Raw genomic sequence first — 18,095 nt, forward strand, 5'->3', positions numbered from 1 at the left:
TTTTGTAGGCGGGTCCGGGTCAAGAATTTCCAACAATTGCGTCTACCAGAAATGCCCAAAATACATCTTTGGAAAATACAATCATCCGTAAATATAATCAAACGAGTTTCCCACCGAAATCGATCATCAACGATTGCCAATTGAAAATGAAAATCAAAACAAATCAACCGTCTATTTGTAAGATCATAGATTTCAACTTTCAAGCTTCAGGAACAGCGGTGGCTGCTACGGCCGCTGCAGCTGTAGCTGCGGCAGAGCGTTTGACGGAGGCGGACTTAATAAGATGATTGTAGCTGCCCTTCTCCTTGAATAACTGCGAGAAATGGTGTTTGCAGTATAAAATCCCTTCTAGCGCTGCGTAATTTGATGGAGATAAAGAGCATCCCCCATGGGAGCACTTGAAACAGGACTTATGGTACGCTTCGTTCTCCACTGTCACCTGAACCCAAAACCCTAATTATTCCATCACTTTTTAACACGGTTAGGTTCGATTCATACCTGAACCCAAAACCCTAATAAATCTATCACTTCAATTTTAACACGATTTGGTTCTTCGATTCATACCTTTTCAAGAGGATAAGCTGTTTTGCCACAAGTCGCACATTTCTCTTGGGTGCCGGAAAACATCCCAGCAGCTTTACTTGGTGATTTCGTCTACAAAAATGGTTACAAACACTCATGACTTAGATCCATCTTCGCTACATATCCAAATCAAACACGAATCTGTGCGAAAACTTACCAGATGCGGTGTTAAATTCTCAGCAGACCTTGCAGCTGTCAGAAGTTTCAAAATTTATCAGAAACTAACAAGCAAATAGGGGGAAAGAATTGAAGAGATATCATACGCGATTGGAAGTTCTTGTTGAAATTTCCACTCTCCTTGAACAGCTGATCGAAATGAGGCTTACAGTATAGTACACCTTCCATTGATGAGTAGTTGCTAAGCTGAAAGTTAACTGTAATTACTTAATTAAACTCGAATAAGAAGAATGTATGAATGCAGAAAGAGTAGAGGGTTAGTATCGGTATTTCACATGTCGATGATTGTATCTTCATGATACAAAACATACCTTAAGGGTACCTTTGCAATGGCTACACCTGAAGCATGACTTGTGATAATCAACACCATCAGCAGATAAAAGTTCCACCGGATAAACTGTTTTTCCACAAGCTTTGCATTTCTGCTGTGTCCCAATAAAAGACATAGTTACCCTTTTCCCCTTCTTGATCTATTCCTCAATGCTCTTCAATTTTCACCTGCAAATCCCCAAAAAGATTGAATGTTTATAGTTGGTTATAAGTTATAACCCCATCTGTGTCAAAGGTGCATTCTGTTATCTTGATGTATGTTTTCAAGAAAAAAGTAGAGTGCTAAATGATCTCCAAACAAATTAATAATTGTGACATTATTTTGAAGAACATATGAACATCGATTGCTAAATAGATCTAACTGCTGGAAAACCCAATGCGAATATAGGATTTTTATAAATCAACTAATCAAGAAACTCAGATAGTTTTATTATAAAATTCAAGAAAATATGAACATAAATAGTTAAAACAATCTAACTATTGGATAAAAGTGAACTGAAATTCGATTGGTATAGGATTTGCATGCCTAAAAAAATCAAATAGTTTATCATTAAATCAAGAACATATGAAGTATGAACATAATTTATTAATAAGATCTGTTTTTGGGAAAACCAAAGAAACTGAAGTGAAATTAGAGTGCTACATAACGCTTCTCAAGAAATCAGAACGGATACGATTAATTTCAAGAAAATTATGAACCTAGATTATTCAATGTATTATGTATATGTTTCTTGGGAAACCCGGTGGAAAACAAAGATCAAAAGATAAATTTTATAGATAATTCCAAGAAAATTAAGAACATTGACTTTAAAGAAGATCGAATTGTTGAGGAACCCAATGAAATGCAAGCATCATCAGAAACTTTAGTATTGATTTAAAGAAGATACGAAACATAAGAATGTAGAAACTAGAAAGTATGTATTAGGATGAATACCTTGATCAATACAGAGACTTTAGTTGAAAACTGATAAAAGTCGAAGGGTTTTTTGTGGGTGGGTTTGTGAAGATGAAGAAAGAGAGGTGGAAATCTGGGGAAAAAAAGGGTTTTAGGAGCTTTTTGCAGGGTAGCGGATGGAGCGAAGACGATGACGTGGAGAGAGAGGGAGAGAGAGGGAATATTTTTTTAGCCTGGAAAATTCATTCCATTTGGAATGGAAAATAAAAAAAAAATAAAAAATACGTATTCCATATTTTTCATGATATATTTTTGAGAAGAAATTACATCGTTATTTATTCATTTGAAGATAAATCTAAACACGTATAAATATTGATTCTAAACATCGTTACGTCGTTATTTATTCATTTGAAAATAATTCTAAACACGTATTTATTCATTTGAAAATAATTCTAAACACGTATTCATTCATTTGAAGTTAATTACAACACTAATTACGTTTTTTTTAAATAGCAAACCCAACACACTTCCCTACATTAATTCTAAAGTATTCATTTCGTTTCCAACAATACGTGAGCCTTCAACATTTGGCTGATAGCCACATTTCCACAGACATCCGATACCGTTGGGCTACAAACCCTTTGATAATTACGTTTATTCAAGGCGACTTTTGGAAGTTGACTCAGATCCGTGGACTTAGCCCTTGATTGTTATCGTCTGACTGGGACCGAGTCAGCAATTTGGGCTGACTCGGTCAGACAAGATGTGTTTGATAGAAGCTTTCTCAATCAGATCGTCTGGCCCATATCACTTTATCGGTCAGACTTTGAAATAGAGCTGACTGAAAAAATTACGCTCATACCCTCTCTTTTCTTTCTTCCCAAAGCGATACCAGCAACGATCGCCTCCACCGACAGCTCTCCATCGCATCTCCATCGCCGTCAGCGGACGTAAAGATTGTCCGTCCGTTCGATCTCCGGCGAGAAAGACGTCAAGACAGGTAAATACACATCGCCCTTTCTTTCTCATCTTTCAATGAATCGTTTTTTCTCTCGCAACCAACAAGCATCGACGAAGCTGCTTCCTCGTCTGATCAGGTAAGCATCGATTTTTCCTTCCTTGTCTCATAAATACTTCTGATTTCTGCCATCATCGACTAGCAAGCATCGATTTCTGCAAGAGTTCTGAATTCTGCCATTATTTCTCTAAAAGTTCCGATTTTTACTTCTTGATTTTTGTTGTTTCGATTGTTGTTGTTTCCGATTTCTGCCATTATTTCTCTAAAAGTTCTTTTGTTCACTTCATGTGTGATGTTGAATGTGCCTTTGCTGGTTTTACTCATACCTGAAAAGATACATATATTTGTTCAAGTGATTAACAGAGATGCCTTTGCTGATGCCAATACCAGGGTATCATCTCTTGTCTACAAATAAATAATTTGAGGGTAAAAATGTCATTGTACTTACTGATGAACATATTGCATTTCATTGATTGCAAGGTTTGAAATCACAAAAGAGCAGTGATTTGAAGTATGATATATGTGGATTGTCATTCTTGTTGTATCCATTGTGGTGTAGATAGGATTTGCAATGATATAATAAGCTAATATACCTCCACCTCACGTTCAATGATATAATAAGCTCATTTTAGGTCATATATGGTGGTTTTAACTTATAAGCAGATATGGGATTTGATTTTGAGATGAGTGACACACTCATACAAGCATTCAATCAAGAAATCAATTTGGCAGAATTTATTGGTATTTCTAGTATGTTTTATAGACTCAGGATGACAGTATTGTTTTGTGAGATGTAAACTTGTGATGTTTGGTAATATTATTTGGTGTGGATTTATTATTATTATTATTATTATTATTATTATTATTATTATTATTATTATTATCATTATCATTATCATTATTATTATTATTATTATTATTATTATCATTATCATTATTATTATTATTATTATTATTATTATTATTATTATTATTATTATCTGTATCTTTATTATTATTATTGATGGGTTTTAAGCAATACATCATTCCTATGGTGTACATGCAAACCCTAAAGCTTTGGATCTAGTTTGTCTAATGAACATGCAATAATCATCCAAAGCCATAAACCCTGGATCTAGCATGTGATAATCGATATTAACATAAGAGTAGGGTTTAGATCTTACATTTGATTGTTATGTAGTAATAACAATCTATTCCTTCTTGTAATTGGCTTCTAAAAGCTTAGAGTCACAAATGTCACTCCTCTAATGGCTCACAAACACCAAGAGCAAGAGGATGAAGAAGGAGAAGAGAGGAGGCACCCAAAACCGTCTAGAAACCCTAATGAATCAGTTGTCCACGTTTTTGGTGCCCTAAGGGTCTTTAAATAGTGAGGCTATTAGGGTTATCTAACAAGGAAACCCTAATTTGACTGTTTAGGCCCTAAGCAACCCATAGACTCCCTCCTTAGAGGCCTTGGACGATTTCTAATGGGTTTCCCCATAGAATTCGTCCACTCCTTTAATATGGAGTCCATTAGCCCAATATTCAACTATCACACAATTGATAGTTCCAGTCCCCTTTATTTAAATAATATCTTTTAGTCACAAAAATTAATTCTCATTAATTCTTGACTAATATTAATTAAACAATATGATTTCTCCTTTAATATATTATTCTCATGATATATTGATAAATCATAATTAATCCTCTATCTCCATAATTCATCCTATCAAGTTGCTTTGGTGAAGGCAACCCAAAAGGACCATGCACCATCGGGTCAAGTACATACCAAAATAGTTATGGACTTAGACACTAATCCAACAGTCTCCCACTTGGATAAGTCTAATAACTATTCTGCGTATGACTTCAGATCCTGATCCGCAATCGTAGCTTTCAAAAGCCGCTGTCAACTCTGATCTTATCAGAAGCGTGTCCTTTAGATAAGGGATCATATATTCCTCCATTCTTGATATCGCATAGAATGAGACATGGATTTAAATCATTCTCTCTGTCTATATATTGTTTCCCGATTTCCGATTTACGACGACTGTCAACAGACTACGGTTGAACACATCAACTTAGTCCCGGCTTGGCCAAGCGCTTAGGGTGTCATCACTAAATCATCGAGGGGCCCACAAATATCGCTTTTATCCCACCTTGGGTAAAAGGAACGGATAAACTTCGACTCAATGCTCGCTTGCACTCACTCACCGAATCACACACACCAATACGTTTTATAACACCAAGTTACTGGTGCGTTTACATATTATCAATGTGCAACCGACTCGCAAGATACAACTCACACATCTCGGTTTCAAGAATATAAGATATTACCGTCTCACAAATCACTCGTGATAAAATCCATGAAGCGATCCAAGTGAGCATGGGTTTAATCCAATGCTCAAATCTTATTCATAAGCACTCATGAACGTTGCAGCAAACCTTCGCTATGTCTAATACACTTTAGGCAGTCTACAAACCAATTCATGACAATCTTCTTTCATACCTACTCCCAAAGTATGAGCGACTGTGGAACGTTCGAATAATCTTATTATTCAGGAAGTCAAAAGATGCAAAGTGAAACACAAGAATAATCAAACTCAATATGGCCCCAAACTTTTGAGTATAAATAAAACTCCTTTTATTTAATCACCATATTGATTACACATTATTCATTGTATAATGTTTCGGGCAATCAACTTATTACTTGAATTACAACAACAATTGTCCTATGCTCTTAGCATGCACACTATGTTTACTTATGGTCCTTACTTTGTGAAATAGTATAATTGAATAACATTTTCAATCACACTCATTTCATAATTCCCAATCCTAACCACAAGTGTGAGAATACCAAATTCTTGCCACTTATAGAATATGTTAGATTCTAACATTTCATGCAACGGTTCTTTCGTAAAATCATAGCGCCAAAGTCACCAAGACTTTGCCAATGAAATTACAAAGTACTCTGTTGGAGATTGTTACAAGACAATTCCATAGTCATGAAGTCTCATATTCAAAGTATATTCCTTTGAACATCCTTCTTGCATAAAAGTTTCTAATCTAGACATAGATTCTCGATATCCAACTCCCAATATGGAAACATTTCCATATTTTCCATATGACAACTCATTCTAAATAGAATCTTATGTATTCATTATAATTTCAATATGGTCCATCCATGGTTATACTTTCAACTGTCCACAAGCGACCAACCCTTGGCGAACCTTAGATTGTCCTTGGCAGTTGTTTAATTATTTTAGTAAAAAACGGTTCTATTTCCTTTTTCCCTCTAAATGCCCTAGGCATTTGGAAAATTTTAGAACGGTCGAATATTACAGCATATGAATCGATCCTATACCCGAAGCGTATGGGATACAATTCATAATAAAAAACGTGATACTTTACCAGTTTCTTGCTATAATATTGTCATAATATTTCTATTTGCCGTGTTCTCAAAATTTGAACTATGAAGATGGATGCCGTAATCATAATCGAACTTTGAGAATGCAAATAATAAATATACCCTTGACTAAATCCAATTAAAATTTCTCGATCTACGCATTTAGATTGGAAATGAAGTATAACATTCTCTCCCTTAATTATAGCAAAAACAAATTTTCTATACTTGCAACTTTGCAAAGTGAAACTTTTGTTTTTCTATAATTAATATTGCCAACTTGCAATACTTAAATAATAATCATGCTCCCACTAACATGATGATTATATCCATTCCAGCATAACATTTATGCTCCCACTAGCTTTGACACGTATTCAGAAACCATCTAAACTTTTAGAAAACAATACTTATTGACTTCCAAAGTTCATTGTTTCTAATACGATATGTTTCGATAAGCCTTTATCTAAGCTTCTTAAAATCACACACCTTTCCTAAGACAGCTCACATGTGTGTCTAAACTAATTCAGAACTTATATTACTAAGTCCCAAATATTCAGAACGATTGCCAAATCTCGCAGTTCGAACTATGAAAAGGGATGCCATAATCATAATCGAATTTGAGAATGCAATTTACATAATCGATATCTCCTTAAAATCTCTCTTAGTGAAAGCGTTTCCTCGCAATCATTTTCATGAAGGAGAGAAACCTTATGACACTTAGATTTTATGGTGTATGTGTTCCTATCCATGTGAATTTGCCATAACCATAATCGAAAGATAATGTTTGTGACAAATTCAAACTCTTATGGACAGAGCTTGTTCATTCTTAATTTCTTGCCATCAAGGGTCCCACCATTGCTTCCAAGTTATTTAGCAGCTCACCTATTCCATTCAATGTACTTTCATTGAATAAGGTGCTTGCCTTATGCATTCTATTGAGAACTCGTAGAACTCATATGCATAATCACTCAACAGGATTGACACATAAAAAGAATTTTGTCAACACGATAGGTTACAAACCTCAAGTCGTGTGCTAGTGATCATTGGTTAGGTTTATTCTTGATTTGTTCTTGAATCTTTTCAAGATCTTCAGACTCCCACTGACCTCTTGACATATATGATTCTCTTGTCAAGAAACATTCCTTGACAAAACAAATATTCAAGAGTTAGTGCGAAATTCTATCAAGACTAACACTTAATTTAATTTATTCTAGTTGGTCTTTGTCTTCTTCAAGACATCACAACTTACAAATTCCAAATTCCAAATGTGTATGAATAAGAAAACTTTCTCTATTCCACAATTGAAAAGTGTTACAAAACTACTTAAGATGTGTCACTCAAGCCACAATCTTGGAGTACGATTCTAAGACTTTATTTTGGAACGAAGTATGACTCATCCTTTTGATTTAACCTATTTCAACAATTTTCGATTCCTCTTCTTAGCCATACTAGTGCACTAAGATATCCTTAGAGAATTAATTGTGATATGGTTCTTAATCATTAAGACGATCATAAAATCCGATACAAAAGTACTCTCCCTTCTTCTTAGATCGGAGAAACTTTTATCTTTCTGCATACATTGATTCTTATTATTCATTCTGCCATTCATTGAAACTTTTCAATGATTCAGAATTACACTTAATCTTGTAAGTATAACCACATTTACCAGACTTTTGGTAAATTATGACGAATAGTCTCTTTGTTATTTGTGGTGGACTTGACTAGTGCACAACATTGTGTTCTAGTCCTTTAGTCCTTCACTTGACTCACATACTTGTGTGATCAAGGAATTAGTCTTAATTTCCTAAGTACCAAGATTTCCATACATCACATGATTCAAATCATAAGATTCCAAGCTTCTGTCCAATTGAAACTTGGGCGATGGGAGTCTTTCCTTACTTGGAGAAATTTGACACTTCCATAAACAACATAACTAAGAATCACATCCATTTAAAGAAATATACAAACATCAATTTTTCACAACGATTTCATTGCAAGGATATATATATATAAATAAGACAAATCAAAAAATTTATTTTATTCATAATAGCAGCGGAAAACATGTCCTTACAATGCAAAATCAACTCAAAAACTATGTAATCATATATTTCTAACAAATCTATCATAACTTTCTAAGCTCAAAATCTGATCTTCGAATCCATGCGATCGTAATCCACTTCTTCGTGATCAGACTCATCTTGCTCTTCCATCAAGCTTCCTCTCTTTTCTCTGATCCTGCAAAACATTCAAATGTAATCTTATCACATTATGTATTAAGAATCAATGAATAGGAACTTAATGAAGTTATATAGTGGATTTTACCTGAAGTAGAGCCATACTTCTTGACTCTCCCATCTCTTAGATTCTTCAGGTCCTCTGGGCAGCTTCGTATCCAATGCCCCTTCTCTTGGCAGCAGAAACAGGTGGGTTCTTCAGGAATGTCCACATAAGCATGGTTGGTTGAATTACCAGACAAATATGCTCCATTACTTTGCCAAATCATTTCTGATTCAGCAGCAATAAGCATGTAAGTTAGGTCAATGAGGGTCGCGTTAAGGTCCATCATATAATACTCTCTTTTGAACTTATTATATGATCCAGGGAGTGACTTAAGAACCCAGTCTACAGCCAACTCCTTTGGGAAGGTCGCACCCAACATTATCAACCTATCGATGTGTGATTTCATCCCTAGGACGTGAGCACACACGAATTTTCCATCTTCATGTTTCATCTCCAATAGGGCTTTAGTGATTTTGAACCTTTCAATTCTTCGGTCTTGTGGGTTTGGGAGAACAACAGGAGGAGGTGGAGGAAGAGAAACCAAGCTAGTCCACAATGCAAGGATCGATCTTTCACCTTCATTGTGAAACAGAATTTCACTTTGAGCAGGAAAACCTTTTCCTTGGGATTCGGGAAGACCACGGTTAGAATCAGACATCTACAAAACGGGAGAAAAATCAAGTTAGTTGATTGATTGAGTCCTTAATAAATCACCCAAATGAGATATTAAGGCTAGGACCCAACACAATATTCTACAACTAGGGAGAGGGATGCCGTAAGCCAAATTGTAGAATATTTGAAGGTAAGTGAATGATGATTCACTAATTTTCCACCATGAAAAAAGAAAAAGAGATTAGGTTTTAAATGTATTGAAAAACTCCTAGATCCTTTGAGATTTATTGAACTCTTCAATGGCATGTTTAAATCTAGATATGCCCCTCGATTTGTGACTGGGATGCCGAGGATCACAAAACAGGGTGTGAATAACCATGCAAATATACATGGTGCTCCCAATGTTACAGTCACCTATTCGATGTGCCGGTTAACCACACACGCTCCACCGAACTATGACAAACATTGAGTCACCCTTTGCTACCTTTTCTTAGAACCATTTAGTGTGCCGGTTAACCACTAACGTCTTCGCAAGGGTACAAAGTGTAATTTCATGGAATTGCATCAAATTCACTTTTGCTTAAAGTAACTAAGATTGGGGATTTTGAAAAAACATTTAGTTACTTTATACTTCATTATACTTTTAATGGAAAGGGTTTGCCCTATCCTACCCGTTCGGCTAACGACCCTCCACCAATGAAGGAAGCGGTGGGTGAGAGTGGACACCCATTAAACGACCATTTTATAGGTCATAACCTTATACCCCCCTTATAGATTGGCTTCGTGAATGAGGCCTACTAACGGTAAGACTAGCAGTTTAAGTTATACATATATAATATTAAACTTTTAATGTTATATATATAAGGGTTTATTTTACACTTTTGAAATACTAGGTGGTTTAATTTAATAACCATATCATTATGGATTTATTAATTCTCTTTTAATTATACTTTTAATTAACTTAATAAAACCATAAGGGTGCAATTTGAACTTTTTCAAAAATTAGGGTTTTAGAATTCAAAATTTCAAAAAATTAAACTTTTAATCAAACAATTTTAAATTCCAAAACTTTAGGGCAAGTCTTGAAACCTTTTAAAAAACAATTAGGTTTAACTATTTAAATTTCAAAAACTAAAACTATTAGGATCAAATTTAAACTATAAAACTAAAGGGGTGTAAATTGAAACTTTTCAAACTTACTAGGTCAAATATTTACTAATAATAATCCTATATTATCCATATTTAACCAAATCCAACAATTTTGATGAGGATAATCATTCCAAACATAAAAAATCGATTTTAGGCAATAAAACCGGGTTTTGGCAATTATCCTCAACAAAATCTGGCAGAAAATTCGAAAATCCCGGCACCAGACCATCCAACTCGTCGAGTTCACTTTGGAACTCGTCGAGTTCATGCAACTCGTCGAGTTCTTAGATAAACTCGGCGAGTTCATCAGACAGTCAGCAAAAAATTTCGATTTTCTGATCTTTAGCAGTTTACAATTGCATCAATTCATCGTACAAACAGTCTAGGCTCTGATACCACTGATGGGTTTTAAGTAATACAACATTCCTATGGTGTACATGCAAACCCTAAAGCTTTGGATCTAGTTTGTCTAATGAACATGCAATAATCATCCAAAGCCATAAACCCTAGATCTAGAATGTGATAATCGATATTAACATAAGAATAGGGTTTAGATCTTACCTTTGATTGTTATGTAGTAATAACAATCTATTCCTTCTTGTAATTGGCTTCTAAAAGCTTAGAGTCACAAATGTCACTCCTCTAATGGCTCACAAACACCAAGAGCAAGAGGATGAAGAAGGAGAAGAGAGGAGGCACCCAAAACCGTCTAGAAACCCTAAGGAATCAGTTGTCCACGTTTTTGGTGCCCTATGGGTTTTTAAATAGTGAGGCTATTAGGGTTATCTAACAAGGAAATCCTAATTTGTCTGCTTAGGCCCTAAGCAGCCCATGGACTCCCTCCTTAGAGGCCTTGGACGATTTCTAATGGGTTTCCCCATAGAATTCGTCCACTCCTTTAATATGGAGTCCATTAGCCCAATATTCAACCATCACACAATTGATAGTTCCAGTCCCCTTTATTTAAATAATATCTTTTAGTCACAAAAATTAATTCTCATTAATTCTTGACTAATATTAATTAAACAATATGATTTATCCTTTAATATATTATTCTCATAATATATTAATAAATCATAATTAATCATCTCTCTCCATAATTCATCATATCAAGTTGCTTTGGTGAAGGCAACCCAAAAGGACCATGCACCATCGGGTCAAGTACATACCAAAATAGTTATGGACTTAGACACTAATCCAACAATTATTATTATTATTATTATTATTATTATTATTATTATTATTATTATTATTATTATTATTATTATTATTAGGGTAAAATGGTCATTTTGCATCAGTCAACACGTTTAGTCAGATGAACAATCAAACAATATGACTTCTTACTAGGGGTGTGCGTTGTGCGGTTTGGTGCGGTTTATACCCAAAACCACAAACCGCACCGCATATGCGGTTTGCATTTATCGGAAACCGCAAACCGCACCGCGATAGCTGTAAACCGCGTAGTGCGGTGCGGTTTGATGCGGGCGGTTTTGTGCGGTTTTGCGGTTTGACAAACTCCCCCAGACAGCCTAATATATTTACAAATCAAATTCGAGACAACGATATATAACTTGTGCTTAACACGTGTAACATATTATTAATCTTAAATTCATAATTACAAAATGACATTCTCTTATATCATTATGATTTACATATGGAAAATTACGTTTCATGCAACATTTTGTATAAAGTTTATATCCATGTTTATTGATATGATGATGCAATATCCATTTGTAGAACTTATATCACTAATAATGTCACTTTTAACAAGATCTATAACTACAAGTGGTTTTCAAAAACAATATTATTAAGAATTAATTAATACCATAATAACAGTAATAAAAATACATAAATATATAAGGATAAACTGTAATAACCATTGGTTATCTAGTTATGCATTTCCGAATATGAATATATATATATATATATATATATATATATATATATATATATATATATATATACATGCGGTGCGGTTTGGACCGCAATCTTATAATTATAAACCGCAAACCGCACCGTAAAGTGCGGTTTAATAAAATTTCAAACTGCAAACCGCACCACTATAGTTCTAAACCGCATTATGCGGTGCGGTTTGGTGCGGTGCGGGCGGTTTATGCGGTTTGTGCGGTTTTATGCACACCCCTACTTCTTACGCAGTCAAAATTTCTTACTTAGACAGACATTTCTCAGTGATCACTTTCTCAGTTAGCAACTATCAAACGGGGCCTCAATTTGATGAAAGGATTAAATATTATGACATGATTTAAAAAAAACGAAATTGTTATTTGGAGTACTATTGAGTAATTATATGTTATTTGTAGATTTGAAGAAATGATTCTAAAAAATAAACAAAGTGTTTATCATTTTGGAAATAAAGCATAGTTTATTTGTAATAACATGCTATAATTGATAGGATTTAATGCATTCTATACATACTAGTTTGCACAACGAGAATCAAAATATAAACCTTATGTGTACATGCATCGTATGGATCTAGGTTTTACTATTATAGCTACCTATTTTAAAATTCGAAAAATACAAACCTATTGATCTTCTTGGTTTCTTGATTGAGATCTTGCACAACCACTATGCAAGGATGAAAATAACCCAAACCAGGAATCTCTCTTTTGCTTCACACGTAAGACACCAACTAGCAAATATGAAACCCTATGAGAGAGGGACTTTTTACGAAAATTCTATAATCCTAGAGATGAGTTATAATTTTCGTTCAAATGGGGAGAAAAAAAGGGAGAGCATAGACGAAAATTTTGAGAGGCAATAAATGTCAGGGTTTGATCCCTAGCATCCTATTTATTGTCTCCAACTTAATTCAAGTTTCTAAGGATAATTTTTATCCTTCTCTGAAACCGTCACATATCTTTATTTTGGATGGTTCTAGAATATTCTAATTAATTACTAATGAATTAATTAATGTTTAACCCATTTAATTCGTAACACACGTTTCCTCGGTTACATTACTTGTATTATTAAAGTTCTAATTTTTGGGAAATTTGGTCCTACGAGGGGCGTAGGATAGTCACCTACGCATGACGTAGATCAACAAGTCTTTGTGAGGGTTTAATCCCTTATGTGGGGGTAGACATATCTATGCAAGGCGTAGGTGCATACGGTTTAAACCCTAATTGTGGGGTTGTGAGCCCTATTTAAGGGTCTTAACTCCTTGAGACCCTCTCCATACTCAACCTCCACCCTTTCATTCATTCACCTCAAAACCCTACCCCCTTAGCGTGAACTTTGAAGCATTTTAGTGATTCTTTGTGTGTTTTGTGAAGAACGAGGTCATTGAAGGAGTACTTGGGAGTCCATAGCTTGTAGATCCAGAATTTGCTCTTCTTCAACATTCTCGAGGAGGTATAAAGCTTGAACCTTGATGATTCCTTTGATAGATTGGAACGCCTGTGTTTCCTGCGAGATTGGTTATAGTCTGTAATCACTTTGGTCAACTATTGTAACCTTTATATAACTAAATAAGAAATGATTATTCATATATTTATGTGCTTATGTGTTTTATAAGACATTTTATGCAAAATGTATAGCTATTTAATAATATAATAAATAAGATTAAAATACACATCGAATATAAAAGATTATTTAGTACAAATAATCTTAACCTAGTCCTAGTATACGTAATAAGGATTCCAAAAATATAAGGAACGTTTAAATCCGACTTAGAACGAAGAAGTTATACTTCTTTGAAGTTACACGATTAAACTGACACGACACTGCGTATCGTAAAAAGTAAAATTTTGATAAATTACTTTTTATCTTAAGTAATCTAAATGAAAGTCGTAGTAGTCGTTAAACCGAGAGCGTGCATATAGAGAACATATAAATCTGACTTCGTGAGAAGAAGTTATGATTTTTCTAAGATTAAGTGTAGTAGTATACAACATAGAAATCGAATTTTAGATCGGTTGATTTTTGGCCAAAACAATCTAAACGAGAATTGAAGCTTTTGTTAATAGGAGTCCAAAGATATAAAGTTTGTAAAAAATGGACACCGGATGAGAGAGTTATGCATTTTATATGGGTTTTAACAGTCTAAGCCTGTGTGAAATAAATAAATTCGAAATTAGTCGACGAAGTCTAAATGAAAGTTGTAGATCCCGTCAATAGCTAAGCGTGGATATAAAGAACGTCAAAAACGGAGCTCGTATGAAGAAGATATGCAATTTTGAAAAACTGAAAAACGGTACGCACGCACGCAAGGGCACGACGCGCCCGACAAGACCACGTAACCCCACCCATTTTCACGCCATGTGTCAGGACAACATTTTTCCACGTCATCCTCTCCCAACTAGGGGCGCGGCGCGCCTGACCCCAAAACACCTTATATATAGAAGCCAACCCCCAATCACTTTCTAACACCATCCCAATCAAAGTTCCTCTGAAATATTCAAGATTTAGCTTTAGAATTCTTTAGTTGTTATGTATCTAGCTAGGCTTTGGAAGATCTGAGACTCTGGAAGAGTGCAATTCAGAGCCTTATCTGCGAACTTTCTGGACTTTTAGTCAGGAAAACTATGTAAGTGAGTTACACTTACTTTATCAATGATTTCAAGTTGTTATACTAATTGATCTACTTACGAGAGAAGTGACTAGAAGGTCACGTCGGCATGGTTGTTGGATTTCAGAAAGTCTATATGCCGAAATGGTCATGCATCCCGACTATCCTGCCTGGTTGATCCTTATTTGCTAGATCTTGAGGTAGACTTTGTGATTATTGTAACGTCCCATTTTCTCAACCAAAAATTTTCATTTTTATTTAAGTAAATCCTCCCAATTATTAAACCAATATTGAGAAAACGTTATATATATATATATATATATATATATATATATATATATATATAAATCTAAAGGTTATGATGAATTGTACGAGGAAAAACGAAAATAAAATTGATTAAATTACTCTAAATGTGAAATTATAAAAGTTAGGAAGGCCAAACTTTTAACTTATGGAAATTGGTTATTACATGAAATTAACTACTAAATTTGAGGGGTTGATATGTAACTTCTATTTATTTAAAAAAACATTGATTTTACTAAAAGGATGAATAAGGCGGGGATTGAACCCAAATCAAACAAAAATCAGCGCGCGAAGGTAAAGGGATTTTGCCGGCTGAGCTAAGTGACATTTATGTTTTATTTTTGAAGAAATATATATATTTATGTTTTATTTTTGAAGAAATATATATATATATATATATATATATATATATATATATATATATATATATATATATATATATATATATATATATATATATATATACACACACACATTATAAGTATATAATTTTGTTAAATTTGGGCCCTATTTTTTCTGGGGTCATGTAAGGCTGCACACCCTGCACACCCTTAAGGTCGGCTCTGATATTTAAAAACGCGGAGTCTTCATTGCTGCTGATGAATGTGTGTGGTCACGCCTTCGCCTTCCTGAGATAATCGATGATACCTTAAAAACAGTAAACAACTGGGTAAACACAAATCTTAGTGAGTTTCCCCCAAAATACTCCATACGATAAACATACAAGCATGCATCGGGTCCACTTAGCCATTAGGCTGGAATACTCAGGGTTTGTTTGTTGGCCTACCGCCTCAACCTAACCGCCGCTCTACCAGAGCCTCCGTGCCTTCGGCTTACGGCCGACCCGCATCAGGTATCTTGGCCTACAGCACAAAGCATGACCGCCTCAACCCACTGCCACCATATGTCGACATATAAACAAACAAGGATGAAGTAGGCACATAATACAAACAAACAACAATCATACAACTCACTCCCGACTACTAGTCCTCTCACACCACCCAGTCCCACTACCGACTAACCTCCATGAAATGTGTAACCTTAAGTAGCCAGAGGTGAGATAGCCACCCGAACAGATGATCCTATTCTAGAGCCACAACCAAGCAATGGACATGCAAGAAAGCCTAGATCAAGAGTTCTCAAGTTATCCTACATGACCACAATCACTCCCTAAGGCACTCCACTAGATGATAACCAACAGGTATAGATAACATACAGATCCAACGGTGCACTATAGCATAACAACATCCTACATACCAGGATACCGATATAGCAGATAACTACAACATAGCAACATCCTATATACCATGATACCTATCTAGAAGATCACTACAACATAAAAACATCCTATATACCAGGATACCGATCTAGCAGATTACTACATCATAACAACATCCAATATACTAGGATACCGATCTAGTAGATCACTACAGCATAACAACATCCTATATACCAGGATACCGATCTAACAGATCACTACAACATAGCAACATCCTAAGTATCAACAATCCAAGGAATGTATGACCGTATATATTCAGAGGTAAGATAGCCACACAGAGAGGTGGTCCTACTCTAGAGCCACAACCAAACAAGGAACATGTAAGAGAGCCTAGACCAAGAGTCCTTACTCTATCCTACATGACTATATACAGTCCCTAACGCATCATTCTACTGACAGATAACCAAAACTAGTGGGCCGACATTGGTGCCTTCGACCCACGGTACAATGAGGTGAAACTCACCCGAATCAAAGAACTCTGAACACTGCGATACGACCCCTTTTCAACACTGCTTGCTCCCGCGAATCTACTAACATCATAACCAGATAGAATGTTAATCAATAGCCCAAAATCCTCAATTTTGACCCAAAGTCAAACTTGGCAAAAAAAGTCAAAGGTCAACGGAAGTCAACGGTTAGCAGACCCTCACGACGTGGCCATCTCTGGCTCACGTCGTGAGCCACTATAGGACAAAATACTCGAGTTTGACCACCCTCACGACGTGACATGCATCTCCTCACGTAGTGAGATCCGTCTGAATGACATTTTGATTCAAAAACCACTTAATCCATACTAATCCATCTGTTCCATGAGGCTTCCTAACACCCCAAGGATCATAAAAATCGATGCTTTAAGGTATTGTATGTCCAATACAAGACTTGGGATCAAATTAGGTCATTCATGGATAAAAAGAAGATAAATTCTCATGCATGAACTCCAACATCATTCAAACTTCAGAACCATGACATATAAGCATCTAAGGACCCTAAGGACCCATAAAGTTGCCAACTTTATGGAGTCCCAACACTCCAACTCTTAAGATCTTGGATAAATATGCATAAAAACTTAGATCTAGCAATAAGGAAACATAAAGCTTGGATCTTGATTACTCACATTGGTCTAGAAGTGTGGCTAAAGGTTGTAAATGAAGCTTCCAAGCTGTAAATATGCTTCCATGGTGATATCTTCTTCTTCAAACCTCTAAAACTCCACCAAAAGCTCAAGAAACACAAGGAGAGGCTAGGGTTAGGTTTTTACTGAGTTTAGGGACGAAGGAGGCTGGTTTGGAACCCTAAAATGAAGTTTATGGGGTTTGAATATGATGGAAACCCTAAAAGACTGTGGGGTTAGGTTGTAGCGTACCTCACATCGTGAGCTCTTAATGATCATGTCATGATCTCAGTTAAATCTGAATCTTCATTAAATCCAATCTTCACGTCGTGACCCGTCAATGGTCACGTCGTGAGCCCTGATTTTACCCAAAAAAACAGGCCTTTGACTTCTTGAAGCCATAAGTCGATCCGATCTAGAAACAGGGTGTTACAATTCTCCCCCACTTA

At 35.4% G+C, this 18,095-nt stretch overlaps 1 protein-coding gene across 1 annotated transcript; it reads right to left on the minus strand.

The window, feature by feature from the left end:
* LOC145128871 (LIM domain-containing protein WLIM2b-like) lies at positions 1 to 2,237 on the minus strand. The gene is made up of 6 exons (XM_079063650.1): positions 2,024 to 2,237; positions 1,071 to 1,257; positions 846 to 945; positions 740 to 774; positions 565 to 654; positions 1 to 439 (listed from the first exon to the last, which is right to left on the minus strand). Exons 2-6 carry the CDS (start codon positions 1,203 to 1,205, stop codon positions 200 to 202), a joined length of 600 nt encoding a protein of 199 aa, XP_078919776.1. The 5' UTR covers positions 1,206 to 1,257; positions 2,024 to 2,237; the 3' UTR covers positions 1 to 199.
* Between the last annotated feature and the right edge of the window lie 15,858 nt (positions 2,238 to 18,095).

The sequence above is a fragment of the Lactuca virosa genome, chromosome 8 (assembly GCF_052849685.1).
Source record: "Lactuca virosa cultivar CGN04683 chromosome 8, Lactuca_virosa_CGN04683_v6, whole genome shotgun sequence".
NCBI classification, from domain to species: domain Eukaryota; kingdom Viridiplantae; phylum Streptophyta; class Magnoliopsida; order Asterales; family Asteraceae; genus Lactuca; species Lactuca virosa.